The 18,824-nt window shown below is 44.1% G+C and overlaps 1 protein-coding gene across 2 annotated transcripts in view; it reads right to left on the bottom strand.

The window, feature by feature from the left end:
- Positions 1-3,076: 3,076 nt before the first annotated feature.
- Positions 3,077-18,824, bottom strand: part of LOC126278520 (astakine-like) — a 113,574-nt gene continuing 97,826 nt past the window's right edge. For both annotated transcript variants that reach the window (XM_049978687.1, XM_049978685.1), the window contains one exon: positions 3,077-4,394. In XM_049978687.1, coding sequence (XP_049834644.1) covers positions 4,159-4,394 — 236 coding nt within the window. In that variant the 3' untranslated portion in view covers positions 3,077-4,158. The remainder of the gene's footprint in view (positions 4,395-18,824) is intronic.

The following is an 18,824-nucleotide window of genomic DNA, read 5'->3' as shown; positions in this document are numbered from 1 at the left end:
CGTCTGCTGCCATAGCCCATTGATGCCAAATTTCGCAGCACTGTTCTAACCGATACATTCGTCGTACGTCCCACATTGATATCTGTGGTTACTTCAAGCAGCATTGCATGTCTGTTAGCACTAACAACTTGTGGCATTACATGGGTAATCGTCCGTGTAGCCCACGAAATCTTTAAGCAATAACCTTGTCGGTATGTACATGAAAGTCAGATATACTTTGTGTCATGTGAGAGCTGGAGAGTCAGAACAGGCAGTAACGCGTGACGTCATCTCAAGTCGAGATTTCTTTTGTAGTGCCATCTTTGCTGAGCGATTGACACTGTATAAGAATCAATAGGTAATTTGGTTGTATTTTGATATAGCGGATCACAATACTGTGTTATGAGTGATTTTTTCTTTAAAAAGATTACGACTTCTGACCTAAAACTGATAATCCATAATCCGGAGTTGGTTTGGAAAACAATCTAGAGAGCCATGGCCAAACTCTGTTGTAAACAGATCGCGCGCGGACTCTAAAAATAACAGGGCGAAGTTTGAGATACGCGGTAGGCTATCGTTCATTATAGTCGCGTGAAGGGTTAATTGATACTCCCCGTAATACCTTGACATTAACTTGGTAATAATTATTAAATAATTATTGGAGTTTATAGTAATCGTTCTTGGTGGTTACAGTAAATGGGGTTTGATTTACTGTTTGAATACGACACACATTTATCACGGAATAGTCGTTTGGTTATTACATTGATTAACAACCAGAGACAGCAAAGGACTTAGAAGAGCAGTTGAACGGAATGGATAGTGTCTTAAAAGGAGAATATAAGATGCACATCAACAAAAGCAAAAAGATGAACATCAACAAAAGCAAAACGAGAATAATGGAACGTAGTCGAATTAAGTCGGGAAGATGCTGAGGGAATTAGATTAGGAAATGAGGCACATAAAGTAGTAATGGAGTTTTGCTATTTGGGGAGCAAAATAACTGATGATGGTCGAAGTAGAGAGGATATAAAATGTCGACTGGAAATGGCAAGGAAACATCGAGTATAGATTTAAGTGTCAGGAAGTCGTTTCTGAAAGTATTTGTATGGAGCGTAGCCATGTATGGAAGTGAAACATGGACGATAACTAGTTTGGACAAGAAGAGAACAGAAGCTTTCGAAATGTGGTGCTACAGAAGAATGATGAAGATTAGATGGGTAGATCATATAACTAATGTGGAGGTATTGAATAGGATTGAGGAGAAGAGAAGTTTGTGGCACAACTTGACCAGAAGACGGGATCGGTTGGTAGGACATGTTCTGAGGCATCAAGGGATCACCAATTTAGTATTGGAGGGCAGCGTGGAGGGTAAAAATCGTCGAGGGAGACCAAGAGATGAATACACTAAACACATTCAGAAGGATGTAGGTTGCAGTAGGTACTGGGAGATGAAGGAGCTTGCACAGGATAGAGTAGCATGGGAAGCTGCATCAAACCAGTCTCAGTACTGAAGACTATCACAACAACAATAACAACCAACTAACAGATTGTAATGGAATTACCGGAACGATCATTTCAATCATTGGTGACCACTATACACACACCAGAAAACTAACTACTCCGTTGTGAATGACATTTGGAACGGATGAGTTTTGTTTCAGCCTCTTGGGATCAATAAACTTCATTCGAAGTTGGAATTTTATAAACTGTGGCCTGTTCCATCAATTTAGTAGATCGATAAACATTATAGTCTACACTACAATTTTCACCTTTTGGAAAAGAGAGCACTTACCTTTTTTAGAGAAATGCTTCAGCTTTAGTGATCAATCTTCCCAATGCGGAGATAAGGGTGACACTCACACACAGCACTACGTCATCGTGATCAACCACATACGTGTCCCCTTCTCCCTCCCTTTTGTCGGAAACCCTGAGATATAGCCGCGGTACGAGGAAGGAAGAAGGAAGAGGGTTTGGACAGCCGAGGAGAAAAGATGAAAACGACGACGACGACGGAGCAAGAGAGAGAAAGGAGGAGGGGGGCGATTACGAACTCTACATAAACGCCACTTCTCTCGGTCTTTAAGTGAAGACCGTCGGCCACTGCGTGTTCAGTGGTGAAGGCAATGCCGAAAATTTGGTGTTTTCAGCACAGTCTTGGCACGGCGGACCTCTGAATATTGAATTCCCTAACGGTTTCAGAAACGGAATGTCCCAAGCGTTCAGCTCCAACTACCATTCAGCGTTCAGAGTCCCGTCGTGCGTCCATAATCACGGTGGAAACCTTTTCACAAATGACAGCTCCACCAATGCACTGCCCTTTCAAAACTTGTGTGCGCGATGCCACTGCTCTGTGCATATGTGCGTATCACTATCCGATGACTTTTGTCACCTCAGCGTAAAGGGCCTGTATGAATATCTTTCGTGACTCATAAGCAGATTTTGTCAATTGTTTTCATCTTTATTTTGTAAGAAAGTAAGTTTTGTTTCTTACATCCCTCGCTTTACCACCACAGTACTAAGAGTTGTCCTCTATCACACCCCTTCCCCTTTAGAGCGAGGATATGATTTTGATTGATGCTCTCCTCATAAACCAATGGGATAAACTAGGAATGTGGTATCATTACATATAACTTGGTCTCATCTCCTTGAGTGACCAAGTGCACAGAAACCATTCAAATCTGAGGTGAACGGCGACAGAAAACTTTCGCCGTCTTTAGGACAGCAGATAACTGCGCAAAACACGATAAAAATTGTACACCTGAAGTATGTCACTCCGTGTTGAAACACTCCTTGTTAGGTATGTACTAACACAGTGTAGAATAAATTGTAGTAAAACTTAAACCATTGCGTATCAGTCCGCAGCTGCGCACAGGAATATTAATAAGAGGCAGGCAAACAATATAGGTTCTTTCATCTTAAATGAAATCAGGAAGAAGATAGCACCCTTCTGTAACTTGCCTACACACACACACACAACACACACACACACACACACACACACACACACACACACACACACACACATTTATCTTTGATATACAGAGAAAAGTACAAGATATACAGTTACTGAAGTAGGATGTAGCAAATAATTGCAGACTAAGCATAACTCATCATTTCTATTTGCAGCGTCCAACTACAAAAGTACATAAAAAGTACATGACATATTTACAATAAAATAATCTCAATATTAAGCACAACTATACAAGAAAAAAATGAACTCATAATTCGTTAGTTACGTATTATGTGTGTTCATTAGTGATCGAGCAATGGACGTAGTCAAATAAACATCCATCATGGAATTAGAAGTGTACGGTGAGGAGACAAATTTAATATTTTCGCGAGATTACTTAGAGTGTAAAAATCTGTATACTTTCAGCATACTGAATAGAGATATTTATTAGTCAGCGATACATTCGCTTTATAGAGATCAGAAGCAGCGAATAATTTACAAGCAGTAGGAGAAATTTCAACGATAGTAAATAAGGTAACGAAACTAGAGAATTTATAAAGAAAGAGATGCATAAATCCTTTCCTTTTGGAAAATAAAATCACAGAAGATACGTAAAGAGAAACGAAGCACAGAAACCTCGCACTTAATAGAAACCTAGGATCAAACAAAGAATAAAACAGAGATTGATTCGTGTGGTTCTTGGAATATCGCTACATTTCAATAAAGGGTAGTTGACGGGGAAAGGAGAACTAGAGTGATTTAGTGTTTGTTGTGAATTAGATTAGTTAAGAAGTGGGTTTCAGTAGAAGTGAAGGAAGTAGTTATTTTAAAAAAAATCATTTACACGAAAGGTAAAAGTTTTGATATCAACGGGATCATTATAAACAGTAACATGGGAAACATTAGAGATCAGTGTTAAAGAAAAAGTGAGAATGCACGCTCATATTGTTGACATCTAATGTCAAGAATGTGTTATAATATCAAGGATACAACATGAAATATAAGAATGAGATTTTGAGGACATGTAATGTCAAGAATGTGTTTTTATGTCGTGGATACAACATGAAATTTAAGAATGAGATTCAGGTGAAATTAGTCGAAGTGTACGTCCAAGAGTTTCTTTAAACAAGTCTCAAAGGCTTGCGCGGTACTTTATCAAGCGAATAAAAAGACAAGGCCTTTTTTCTTTCAGACGTATTATGAAATCGTAGACTCTTGTCCGAGGACCATCAGTCATCGAGCTCGTTGAGAGACTGCTTGGCGAGCGGGTCCGCGCAGGTGGCCGAGTCCGGACTGCACAGCAGACCCGGCGCGCATGCGCAGACGACGCTGTAGACGTCGATCAGTTGCACGACGCTCCCATCCAGGTAGCTGACGGACATGTTGCGCGGCTGGCTGATGGGGCTGCACGGGTCGCCGACTTCGCCCCGAATCTGGCACGAGGGGATGCTGAAGCGCGCAGTGCCTGCGACAGAAAAGCAAGCACTGTGGAGGAACGGCCGGATAAAATGTCAGTCTGTCAAGGCGGGCGGAGACGACCTCAGCAGCATTTCTACCGAGTTGCACTTATTTTTGGAGCCAGAGTTGGGAGGGGGAGGGGGGATCGTGAGGTTCGTCATGCTTCTTAGGTCTTTCACGTGGCACGCCACGATTTCTGGTATTGTATTCAATGCGTGACAAGTGGTCTCCCGCTAGCAACTGACGAAAATTACAAGGCTGTTCTACAACTATTGTCTTTATATGTTTCCATGTACTTCACACTACACACCACGCGTCAGGAAGTTCATCTGTAATTATATATTGTAAGGTGGCATCATTTTGAGAGACATTACAACTACCACTCCGGAAGTATAAACATCGAGACAGGATACCATTAACAATACTGACATCGGCTAGGGATCTTAATTTGTAGCAGAATATCTGCACGTTGGGCGATAGTGAAGCGAACGGAGACGGGAGTCTGGCAGGAGAACGGGAGAGACACAAGCGAGGCACGCAGGCCTGAGAGCTGAAGACAACAGCGCCCGTAAGCTACCCTGGAAACCACAGGCGGGTGGACCGCGGCTTAGCGCGAGCCACGTAGCCGAGCACAAGGAGAAGACACAGGGGCTCGCTCACAAAACGCGTGGCGGCGTGTAGGTGGTTTTCCTAACGGCCGGAGCGGAAGCTTCTGGAACAGTTTGGAAGCTTCTAGAAGCTTAGGTCGGTTGCAAAAATGAGGTTGGATCGGCGCTCAGAAACGAACGCCTTCCAGCAACACAAAGTACATTAAGTTTTGGAATTAAAAATAAATAAAGTATTGGAATTTTTTAAATTATATACAGATGAAAGCCACACTTAAATACTACTTTTCTATATAGCTGCCATTTAAATTAAGGCACTTATCGTATCGATGGACGAGCTTGGAAATTCCTTCGTCGTAAAATTCGGCCGCCTGCGCCTTCAACACGTGGTTACCTCTTCTTGAAGCTGTACGTCGTCATCAAAATGCTGCATAGCCAACCACTTCTTCATTGCTGGGAATAAGTGGAAGTCGCTCGGTGCCAGGTCGGGACTGTACGACGGATGAAGAAACAACTCCCACTTAAAAGATTCGAGAACTTCACGAGTGGCATTTGCCGTGTGGGCCCGGGCGTTGTCGTGAATTAGCAAGATCTTTGAGCCCAACTTTCCCCTGCGCTTGTTTTGTATTGCTCTTCTGAGGTTGTGCAGAGTTTGCCAATACCTTTGAGAGTTTATTGTAGTGCCTCTTTCCAGGAAATCCACAAAAATCACACCTTTTCTGTCACAAAAGACAGTCGCCATCACCTTCCTTGCCGACATTGTCTGCATGCATTTCTTGGGATTTGGGGGGGGGGGGGGGGATTTGTGTGCCCCCACTGCATTGGCTGCAATTTTGTCTCGCAGTTCACATGCTTAACCCATGTTTCGTCACCAGTAACGATGCGATCGAGTAATGAGTCGCCATCTTTCTCGTGAGCGTCCAAAAACGTTAACGCTGCAGCCATTCGCAGATTTTTGTGAATCTCTGTCAAGATGTTTGGTATCCATCTTGCACAAAACTTGTGGTAACCAAGCTTTTCGGTAATGATTTCGTGCAACAAACTTCGTGAAATTTGTGGAAAACTCATAGAGAGTTCCGTTATTGTGAAATTACGGATTTCACGGACCGCGGCATCGACTTTTTCGACAAGTTCGGCAGTCACTATGCTGGGTCTTCCACTTCGCTCTTCGTCGTGAACGTTAGTTCAGCCATTTTTAAATTTTATGACTCGTCGACGCACCCCACCTTCAGTGATTATGTTGTCCCCATACACTTCACAAAGCTGCCGATAGATTTCTATCGGTGTACAGTTTTTTGCAGTCAGGAACCTTATTACAGTACGCACTTCACACTTCGCGGCATTTTTCAATTAACGCTGACATTTCAAACTGTCACAGTAACTCAACGGAGTACAGCACGAACCTCTCACTAGCACTGCAGGATGCCGACTGAGCGGCGGAATGCCATGACACCAAGATGGCCGCGCTAGCCGCGCCCCTAACGGACACAAACGAAAACGTAATATACTTTGTGGATAGCCCTCGTAGTTGGCCACACACATTAAAAGGGGGAAGAAAAAAGAACAGGAGTTACGAAAAAGCGTAGCGACTGAGAGAGACTTGTTCCTGGAGCGTCGAGGAGAGAGGTTGGTCCTGGCAAGGTGTGTGACCTCGTTACTGGGACAGAGGACTTGTATCGAGAGCCTGAGGATCGTCTGGTGTTCCACGGCAGGCGTGGAGGTGCCCACGGAAGCTTTTGGTGAAGTAGAATTTATGTTATCTCGCTGAGCCGAGAACCTTTGCAGCGATGAGCGTCAGATCACTGTAGTGGTTGTGCGAGGGAAGTAAAGTAAATTGCTGATCACGTGTCTTTTTCGTTCTATGCTGAGGCTTCACGTTGCTAGTCACGAGTGTAGTTCTAAATATAATTGCAATTGCCATAGCTGATGTCAGTATTCCGTGCTTGAATTAACGACCGCGATTATATATCACAGGACAGTGCCAGACAGAGCGATTACCAACTGTGAATAGGCAGAACTGTAATGTTGCTCGTACTGTGTAATCTTGAATAGAGTGAATTGCAGAAGAGTAAAGAATTTAAAACTACTGAGTGTATCATTTCATAGCTAGTACTTTCCTTTGTCATTTCTTTATATCCTTATTTGTGTATTTCATGTTTGCAACCACCTGGTGGAGGCGCACCGAGCGAGGTGGCGCAGTGGTTAGCACACTGGACTCGCATTCGGGAGGACGACGGTTCAATCCCGTCTCCGGCCATCCTGATTTAGGTTTTCCGTGATTTCCCTAAACCGTTTCAGGCAAATGCCGGGATGGTTCCTTTAAAAGGGCACTGCCGATTTCCTTCCCAATCCTTCCCTAACCCGAGCTTGTGCTCCGTCTCTAATGACCTCGTTGTCGACGGGACGTTAAACACTAACCACCACCACCACCACCACCACTGGTGGAGGCAGTTCAGCACATCTGAAGATTCCAGCGTATACTGAGGATATGGTTAGAAACTAATCAGATTTGCATACGATTAGTTAACGTACACATATAGAGCAAAGGATAAGCTTACCCTTCCGGAGAGCGTATAAGTGTCAGGGCGACAAATCAGCGTTATAAAATCCGTTGTGCAAAATTTTTCACTTATACGTTCAGCTCTCAGGCTTAACCATCAGCAGAAAAGAGCAAAACAAAGCGCCAGCTTACAATATGTGTACGTAGAGGAGTGTTTAATGTCCACAGCTACATGTGAAAATATCTGACTTGGTTCATCTGGTCGTGTCTTCTCGGCTCTGATAAGGCTAATCTAGAATTCAGTTGTATTCTACCGTGAATCGGACACAAGCACTTTTCAGCCTGAGGTGAGATAGCAAGGAATATGTAGGGTGCGTGTACACAGTTCGTAGACTAGTGCTTCAAATGCCTCTGAGGACTATGGGACTTAACATCTGAGGTCATCAGTCCCCTAGAGCTTAGAACTACTTAAACCTAACTAACCTGAGGACATCACACTCACATCCATGCCCGAGGCAGGATTCGAACCTGCGACCGTAGCGGTGGCGCGGTTCCAGACTGTAGCGCTTATTGGGTAAGAGGTGTCAAACACTGTGTTGTAATTAAGTGGAAGTTCAAGTCAGATATTATTGTCTTCCACATGAAATGGGAAGCAGTTATGGGTCCTATCTCTCATCCAGCTAATTGTCGATCCTTCCGATTTCACGACAAGCCAATGTATGTAATGCCGTAATATTGATTATACAGGGTGTCCCAGCTATCTTGTCCACCCAAAATATCTCTTGAACAATAACAGCTATTGGAACACGACTTTCACCGGTATCAATGTAAGGCTGGGGCCAATGAATGTACATATTTGGAAACGTTCTAAAACGAAAGCATATGTGTTTTTTAACACAAACTTATGTTTTTTAAATAGACCTATAGTTTTTTCTTCAGCAATCCATAGCATGACAAAGCGCATACACAATGGCGTTGATTGCATCGCAATATTCCCATTACATTCAGAGATATTAAGACGCGAAGTTGACGCTTGAAACACCCGACATGCGCTGCTAGAGCACGTCCTGAGGTTCAGGCGTGAACCCCTTGCTGCCCTTAATCGCGATGTGATTGACATGCGTAATCACACGTCTATACTTATCAATAGGTCCGAAACGAATAATACGGTCTGCTGCCATCCTGCTGCGATTACGGGCAGCATGGGGTTCACGCGTGAGCCTCAGGACGTGCGCTAGCAGCGCATGTCGGGTGTTTCAAGCGTCAACTTCGCGTCTCAATATCTCGGGATGTAATGGGAATATTGCGATGCAATCAACGCCATTGTGTATGTGCTTTGCCATGCTACGGATTGCTGAAGAAAAAATATAGGAGGTCCAATTAAAAAAAAAAACATAAGTCTGTGTTAAAAAAACACATATGCGCCGGCCGCGGTGGTCTCGCGGTTCTAGGCGCGCAGTCCGGAACCGTGCGACTGCTACGGTCGCAGGTTCGAATCCTGCCTCGGGCATGCATGTGTGTGATGTCCTTAGGTTAGTTAGGTTTAAGTAGTTCTAAGTTCTAGGGGACTGATGACTACAGCAGTTGAGTCCCATAGTGCTCAGAGACATTTGAACCATTTGAACACATATGCTTTTGTTTAAGAAAGTTTCCAAATATGTACATTCATGGGCCCCAGCCCTACATTGATACCGGTGAAAGTCGTATTCCAATAGCTGTTATTGTTCCAGAGATATTTTGGGTGGACAAGATAGCTGGGACACCCTGTATAATGAGGACACGAACACACATCTTTTATAAACCATCTATTCTCAAGAACAGTGCCACAGGTTCCTAAAACCTTTATTGTAACTTCGGTGATTATTCTGTCCATATACAGACTCCTTTCTACACTTCCATAAATCAATGTAAGATGGTGCATGTGTAACAACTACCGATAACTGCAGTGCCCAGCATCGCCCGGGATGTTTAATATCTGTTACACAAGGTGATTGGCCCTGTGCCTTCTTGATACTGACTGGTGTTGGAGCCGTGTATCGACTCGTGCTACACCTTGTGTTTAGATTGCATTGGTTTTCCTTTTCTTCCCCTGACACGTTTGTTTTATATGTTGTCTGTCATTAAGTGGCAGCTTGGTTGTCTTTTCCCTCTGCTATCGATATCTGCGTTTTTGCTTCCGGGAAACTGCTACGGAGGAAGTGAGATCTTTGACCAGTTGTAACCTCGAGTGGTGGTGCGGAAATAGGGGGTTGCGCGCAGAGAGAGTGTGGTGGACACGGTAGAGCAGTGTGGCTCTCCAGCACAGAGCAGGCGTGGTCGGTTGTACCGAGTCGCCGCGTGATGTATGTCGGTTGTGTATAACGAGCGGGTCGAGTTGACGGAAGAGCTCCCCGCTGTTCATTTCGCCTTGGTGGGACGTTAACAAGCTTCTTTAAATCCTCCGTTTCAACACTGGAGTTTAAAAGGAGACACCTAACATGAAGGAGCGGTCACTAGCAGTCAACGTCGCAGAGAAGACGTGAACTGCCTTGACAGCGTGTTGTCGCGCGGTCGGATGTGTGGATCCTTGTCATCGGAGGTCGTGTACTGCCTGTTCGAGCATAATCGCAAGTTAAGTTCGTCGGAGGTTTAATCATTAAGTAATAATTTTGTGTAACCAGCGTCTCTTCTGCCTTGTGGCCTCCGGCGACCGGGTTTCCTGTCCCTGGCACCGGTGTAATTGAAGACAGTGATCTTTCCTCCTCCTCTCGTTGCTGTCCGATGGGAGGTGTAGTTTTGGCAGTTTAATTGTTTCGCTATTCTGTCGTGGGTTATGAGTAAATTCATGCTTCTTGTTGGTTGATCATGTGGTCACTCATTCAGGACTGTGTGGTGTAACGTTTCCTTGCAAAAGGTTAGCTCTAATTCTGTCAGCAAGTTAAGCCATCTTATGACAAGTTTTCGCTGGCTAAAAATCGGTGCAGTGACCAGCCTGAGAGTGGCAATTGTGTTTACGGGCGTATTTAAATTGGTCAGCATCCCTGAGTGAGTGATTTGGGGCCGTCTTACACGGGTCCGTCATATCTGTTATGTTCTAATTATATTCCAGTGCACATTTGTTTAAATTTTTTTTAAATTCCTCCAAGTTTGTAAATTCCTTTTATTGCCATTAATCGTGTGTTTGCTGAGACCTGTTTAATTTTTTTAATGTCGGCGTTGTTAGATTCACTACCTCACCGTACTTTATTAACAAAGTTCTGTATTTACTTTAGTAGCCTGTTTACTAATGTTCTTTAAATTTTTTAAAATTGTTTTATTGCTATAAATTACTTTGATTGGCGTTAGCGGCGTGTTTTAAAAGGTAATTTATTGCCGTACTGCTAGCTTCTGTGTTGTTTAATTTTTTTTAAAGACTGTTGTATTGCTATAAATTACTTGATTGCCGTTAGCGGCGTGTTTAAAAGGCTGTTAATTACCGTATTGCTAGTTTCTATTAGATATGAATAAAACATTTGTGAAAATCTGAACTCGACAGTGAACTACTAGAAATTTGGCCCCGTTTTCCAACTTGTGGTGTGGCTTTTAGTAACCGTAACCACATAGAGGAGTTTAAAAGTTTATTATCTGTAAGCATACAGTATCTATCGTTGTTTATCATCAGAGATCGCTACAGACACTTGCTCAAAAATCACCATGCAGCCCAGGTAACCCAAGCCAATACACATTACCACAACTGATGGAAAAATGCGTCACAGTTCTAATCACACTTCGAAACTGTCGTGAAAAAACCATTGCTCATAATGAACAAGTCATAATGCAACACACGTACTGGGGAAAATCATCGTCCTAAAGGACTGCAGAGGGAGTTGTAGTTGAACGTGCGCTCTCCTCTATGTTCAACCACAAACTGCCGAAAATCGAGGCCCTAAGCTGTTTTTCTGAGCCCCACTGTCACACCTCTGCGTCCGCTCGCCTTACCAGGCTCTCCGTCATCCTCCGTAGTATGCGGCATGCCTTGACGTGATGGTCTTAGACAACACAAAAGGGAATTTTAGCATAACCACACCGCCCCTCCAGAGGATGCCCCAGATGGCTTTTTGAAAGTGAGCTGCTTGTAAACCAGGAAGCCTTCCGCCTAAAGCGACCGCAGCCACATACCACAGTGTCTTCAGTAGAATGTGTGGTGTCACCGACAGGCACCACACTTGCTAGGTGGTGGCCTTGAAATCGGCCGCAGTCCGGTAGTATACGTCGGACCCGCGTGTCGCCACTATCAGTGATTGCAGACCGAGCGCCGCCACACGGCAGGTCTAGTGTAGATAGACTCCCTAGCACTCGCCCAGTTGTACAGCCGACTTTGCTAGCGATGGTTCACTGTCTACTTACGCTCTCTTTTGCAGAGACGACATTTTAGCATAGCCTTCAACTACGTCATTTGCTACGACCTAGCAAGGCGCCATATTTAGTTACTATAATTCCTATATTCAAGAATGTATTCTGAACAGATAATATTGGGAATCATGTACCGTCAAGCGCGACGTTCATCATTAATGGATTAAAGTTAAGTATCAAACTATTTACGTCCGCTTTCTGAATTCTCAATCCTTGTCATGTTCCAGACCTCACGCCGCTATAGTTCTTCCCTCCAGCCTGCGTGAGCTAAAACGCGTGCATTTCCGCCTCCACTCGTAGCACGGTGTTGGCTTTTCTACTAACACAAAACAATGCGCCTTAGCAAGTATACTGCTGGGTGGCCAGTGTTATTGAAGCTGACAAAAGCTGCACATTCATAGAGCACGACGCCGGCATCCCTCAGAACAAAACCATGATAAATGAGGGCTGTCCTGATCGCGGGTTGAATGTCCAAAGGAGCAGCCACGGCCTCTTAAGGAATGCGGCCAACACACCATGCTGAGCACTGGACCGTAACATTTGTATTTGCCATCAATGCGACTCCTATAATAAAGCAACTATCAAAAAAGGAAAACACAATTCCGATGATAATAAATGTCCACTTTCCTCAAAAATAGGCAAATTCCTCTTTCTTTTAGGTTTATAAGCAAAATCAGTTTAGTTTTTACGAGTGACTGTAGGATACAATTCCCATCTCATTATTTTGTGATGTCCAACGAAGTGTGCCACCACTGATCACGAACGATCAGCAGAGACATCGCCAACCTGTGTAAAACCAGTGAAAAAGCTTCAACTATTTTGTTGCAGACTGTCCTTATTATCTCGAAACCGTCATTGGAGTAAAGCAAAGGCGAGAATTTAAACTCTAAAGAAAACAAAAGATCTATATTGAGCAATTTCTTGCAGCTTGATGAACAAATTACATGACCTGAGAGCAACTCTTGTGTCCAGTGTCTGTAAAGAAACTGTCATGCACGTGTGTATTACAAACATTTCAGACACATAAAATAACATTGGAGAATACAGTCTTTCATGCCATCGGCTCACATGTTGAAAAAAGAAACACATTCATTTTGCGTTCGACAACCAGAAGCTCCCCCCACGAACCATGGACCTTGCCGTTGGTGGTGAGGCGTGCGTGCGTCAGCGATACAGATAGCCGTACCGTAGGTGCAACGACAACGGAGGGGTATCTGTTGAGAGGCCAGACAAACGCGTATTTCCTGAAGAGGGGCAGCAGCCTTCTCAGTAGTTGCAGGGGCAACAGTCTGGATGATTGACTGATCTGGCCTTGCAACATTAACTAAAACGGCCTTGCTTTACAGCTTTACTGTATGATTAAATGATGATGGCGTCCTCTTGGGTAAAATATTCCGGAGGTAAAATAGTCCCCCATTCGGATCTCCGGGCGGGGACTACTCAAGAGGATGTCGTTATCAGGAGAAATAAAACTGGCGTTCTACGGATCGGAGCGTGGAATGTCAGATCCCTTAATCGGGTAGGTAGCTTAGAAAATTTAAAAAGAGAAATGGATAAGTTAAGGTTGGATATTATGGGAATTAGTGAAGTTCGGTGGCAGGAGGAACAAGACTTTTGGTCAGGTGACTACAGGGTTATAAACACAAAACAAATAGGGGTAATGCAGGAGTAGGTTTAATAATGAATAGGAAAACAGGAATGCGTGTATGCTACTACAAACAGCATAGTGAACGCATTATTGTGGCCAAGATAGATACAAAGCCCACACCTACTACAATAGTACAAGTTTATATGCCAACTAGCTCTGCAGATGACGAAGAAATTGAAGAAATGTATGATGAAATAAAATAAATTATTCAGATAGTGAAGGGAGACGAAAATTTAATAGTCATGGGTGACTGGAATTCGAGTGTAGGAAAAGGGAGAGAAGGAAACGTAGTAGGTGACTATGGATTGGGGCTAAGAAATGAAAGAGGAAGCCGCCTGGTAGAATTTTCCACAGAGCACAACTTAATCATAGCTAACACTTGGTTTAAGAATCATGAAAGAAGGTTGTATACATGGAAGAACCCTGGAGATACTAAAAGGTATCAGATAGATTATATAATGATAAGACAGAGATTTAGGAACCAGGTTTTAAATTGTAAGACATTTCCAGGGGCAGATGTGGACTCTGACCACAATCTATTGGTTATGACCTGTAGATTAAAACTGAAGAAACTGCTAAAAGGTGGGAATTTGAGGAGATGGGACCTGGATAAACTGAAAGAACCAGAGGTTGTACAGAGTTTCAGGGAGAGCATAAGGGAACAATTGAAGGGAATGGGGGAAATACAGTAGAAGAAGAATGGGTAATTTTGAGGGATGAAGTAGTGAAGGCAGCAGAGGATCAAGTAGGTAAAAAGACGAGGGCTAGTAGAAATCCTTGGGTAACAGAAGAAATATTGAATTTGATTGATGAAAGGAGAAAATATAAGAATGCAGTAAATGATGCAGGCAAAAAGGAACACAAACGTCTCGAAAATGAGATCGACAGGAAGTGCAAAGTGGCTAAGCAGCCATGGCTCGAGGACAAATGTAAGGACGTAGAGGCTTATCTCACTAGGGGTAAGATAGATACAGCCTACAGGGAAATTAAAGAGACCTTTGGAGATAAGAGAACCACTTGTATGAACATCAAGAGATCAGATGGAAACCCAGTTCTAAGCAAAGAAGGGAAAGCAGATACGTGGAAGGAGTATATAGAGGGTCTATACAAGGGCGATGTACTTGAAGACAATATTATGGAAATGGAAGAGGATGTAGATGATGATGAAATGGGAGATGCGATACTGCGTGAAGAGTTTGACAGAGCACTGAAGGACCTGAGTCGAAACAAGGCCCCCGGAGTAGACAACATTCCATTGGAACTACTGACGGCCTTGGGAGAGCCACTCCTGACAAAACTCTACCATCTGGTGAGCAAGATGTATGAAACGGGCGAAATACCCTCAGACTTCAAGAAGAGTATAATAATTCCAATCCCAAAGAAAGCAGGTGTTGACAGATGTGAAAATTACCGAACAATCAGTTTAATAAGCCACAGCTGAAAAATACTAACACGAATTCTTTACAGACGAATGGAAAAAATAGTAGAAGCCGACCTCGGGGAAGATCAGGTTGGATTCCGTAGAAATACTGGAACACGTGAGGCAATACTGACCTTTCGACTTACCTTAGGAGAAAGATTAAGGAAAGGTAAACCTACGTTTCTAGCATTTGTAGACTTAGAGAAAGCTTTTGACATTGTTGACTGGAATACTCTCTTTCAAATTCTAAAGGTGGCAGGGGTAGAATACAGGGAGCGAAAGGCTATTTACAATTTGTACAGAAACCAGATGGCAGTTATAAGAGTCGAGGGACATGAAAGGGAAGCAGTGGTTGGGAAGGGAGTGAGACAGGGTTGTAGTCTCTCCCCGATGTTATTCAATCTGTATATTGAGCAAGCAGTGAAGGAAACATAAGAAAATTTCGGAGTAGGTAATAGAATCCAAGGAGAAGAAATAAAAACTTTGAGGTTGGCCGATGACATTGTAATTCTGTCAGAGACAACAAAGGTCTTGGAAGAGCAGTTGAACGGAATGGATAGTGTCTTGAAAGGAGGATCTAAGATGAACATCAACAAAAGCAAAACGAGGATAATGGAATGTAGTCGAATTAAGTCAGGTGATGCTGAGGGAATTAGATTAGGAAACGAGGCACTTAAAGTAGTAAACGAGTTCTGCTATTTGGGGAGCAAAATAACTGATGATGGTCGAAGTAGAGAGGATATAAAATGTAGACTGGCAATGGCAAGGAAAGAGTTACTGAAGAAGAGAAATTTCTTAACATCGAGTACAGATTTAAATGTCAGGAAGTCGTGTCTGAAAGTATTTGTATGGAGTGTAGCCATGTATGGAAGTGAAACATGGACGATAAATAGTTTGGACAAAAAGAGAATAGAAGCTTTCGAAATGTGGTGCTACAGAACAATGCTGAAGATTAGATGGATACATCTAATAACTAATGAGGCGGTATTGAATAGACTGGAGTAGAAGAGTAGTTTGTTTCAGAACTTGAGCAGAAGAAGGGGTAGGTTGGTTGGACATGTACTGAGGCATCAAGGGATCACCAATTTAGTATTGGAGGGTAGCGTGGAGGGTAAAAATCATAGAGGGAAACCAAGAGATGAATACACTAAGCAGATTCAGGAGGATGTAGGTTGCAGTAGGAACTGGGAGATGCAGAAGCTTGCGCAGGATTGAGTAGAATGGAGAGCTGCATCAAACCAGTCTCAGGACTGAAGACCACAACAAGAACAACAACAACAACCAGAAGCTATAATTCAAGAGGTTGTAGCTGTTTTGTACACTATGGCAGATCCCATTTTACCAGTGTGATGCTGTATCATACTAGCATTTACGAAACAAATCGTGAGAGCCTTTCTCGACCTGTGTTACAATATTGTGCAACAATATGCAACTGCATTAAGATATGCTGTATCTATTGTACACTCCAGGAAACGGAAAAAAGAACACATTGACACCGGTGTGTCAGACACACCATACTTGCTCCGGACACTGCGATAGGGCTGTACAAGGAATGATCACACGCGCGGCACAGCGGACACACCAGGAACCGCGGTGTTGGCCGTCGAATGGCGCTAGCTGCGCAGCATTTGTGCACCGCCGCCGTCAGTGTCAGCCAGTTTGCCGTGGCATACGGAGCTCCATCGCAGTCTTTAACACTGGTAGCATGCCGCGACAGCGTGGACGTGAACCGTATGTGCAGTTGACGGACTTTGAGCGAGGGCGTATAGTGGGCATGCGGGAGGCCGGGTGGACGTACAGCCGAATTGCTCAACACGTGGGGCGTGAGGTCTCCACAGTACATCGATGTTGTCGCCAGTGGTCGGCGGAAGGTGCACGTGCCCGTCGACCTGGGACCGGACCGCAGCGACGCACGGATGCACGCCAAGACCGTAGGATCCTACGCAGTGCCGTAGGGGACCGCACCGCCACTTCCCAGCAAATTAGGGACACTGTTGCTCCTGGGGTATGGGCGAGGACCATTCGCAACCGTCTCCATGAAGCTGGGCTACGGTCCCGCACACCGTTAGGCCGTCTTCCGCTCACGCCCCAACATCGTGCAGCCCGCCTGCAGTGGCGTTGCGACAGGCGTGAATGGAGGGACGAATGGAGACGTGTCGTCTTCAGCGATGAGAGTCGCTTCTGCCTTGGGGCCAATGATGGTCGTATGCGTGTTTGGCGCCGTGCAGGTGAGCGCCACAATCAGGACTGCATACGACCGAGGCACACAGGGCCAACACCCGGCATCATGGTGTGGGGAGCGATCTCCTACACTGGCCGTACACCGAGCAGCGTTCTGAGACCTGCAGCGAGCTGTGAAAGGATATGGGGTGGCTGTTTGGCTGTCTGGTGCTAGTGTGCTTGCTATTTGGAAATCACGTGGCAGTTGGGATAAACTGTGCCTCCGAGTGCTACAGGACGCAAAGCAAAATGGCAAGGTTCTGAGTGTGTTAGAACTGTAGCATCGAATAATCCCTAAAAACACAAAAACCAATTCCAAACGTGCTACGAAAAATTTAGGAATAGTACTGAAATCACAGTAATGAGAGGAACTCCCAAAAATTATTCCATGTACATAAAGCAATTGTTAACGAAGTTATTGACATTAATAGTGAAAATAGTCAATAAATTAACAAAAGCTGGTGCACATATGCATGCCAAGTGCCTTGCTGCCGTGGTATTGTCGGTTCCCGTCAGATCACCGAAGTTAAGCGCCAGCGGGATTGGCTAGCACTTGGATGGGTGATAGTCCGGGTCTGCTGGGGTGCACTCACTCCTTGTGAGGCCGAACGAGGAGCTGCGTGACTGAGGAGTGGCGGTCCCAGCCACGAAAAGTGACAACGGCCCGGAGAGCGGTGTCCTGACCAAGAGCCCCTGCATATCCGCATACAGTGACGCCTATCGGCTGAGAATGACACGCCAGTCCATAGCTATCATTGAGCCTTCCCAAGCCTGTTGGTCCGGAATTTAGTTTTAGTACGTATACACACAGTACCAAAGCCAGGATTTCCCTCCTTATGTACTACAGATGGGCAAACCTGTTCATCCTTGGGAACTAGTTCACTGCTGATCGTTCTTTTTTGGGAACCGTTCATTTTTACTCGTTCTCCGTTCATTTGTGCTTGGTATATGGTTCTTATGAAAACCTGAAAACTCTTAGTGTAGGTGACTAAAGGATGGAGGGCACCAAGAGGGGGCACTTGCCTCCCCCCTGGAGTATAGAGTTTTTATTCATTACGGAATTCTTACACACTTTTAGAAGTAATTTCTGTGATTCTGCAGGACCTGTCGTTTAGCCAACCATAGCCTTGTGCGGCTGATCGCAGGGAAATAATATAGGGTGACGAACGGAAAACCGGCCCCGAGTACAGACTGCTCGCCAATTACGGACTATGTGTTGCCCGTTACGAGCAGATACAAAAAACAGACAGACATGTAATAATTAGGCTGTGAAGAAATAACAAGCTAATGCAAGCAACTACTCCGAAACAATCGATGACGATGTGTAGAGAGCTGGAGAAGAGAACATGAAAATCTCACGCGACGCGCATGGGCTATAGCTCATGTAGTCTTGTAAACCTGTTGGTGGCTGTTTCCCAACTTAATAGACCACAAGTGTCTTGTATAAAATTCTTCGTTTCGACTTTCACTACGTAGCTGTGCTACGTTGTAAAGAATAATCATTTACACCTTGTATATACTTCACATTGTCTCTGAGTTCGTAGGCGAAGTAGAGACTTTAATGGAAACATAAAATAAAATGTGGTTTTCTCATACTTGAGTCATTTAGTAAAAATTAGGTTTTTATGTTGCATTATTAACGTTAATGCAATAATAATAATAATAATAATAAT

This window comes from Schistocerca gregaria, chromosome 6 (assembly GCF_023897955.1).
Source record: "Schistocerca gregaria isolate iqSchGreg1 chromosome 6, iqSchGreg1.2, whole genome shotgun sequence".
Classification (NCBI taxonomy): Eukaryota; Metazoa; Arthropoda; class Insecta; order Orthoptera; family Acrididae; genus Schistocerca; species Schistocerca gregaria.
This window is presented reverse-complemented; position numbering and strand designations above follow the sequence as displayed.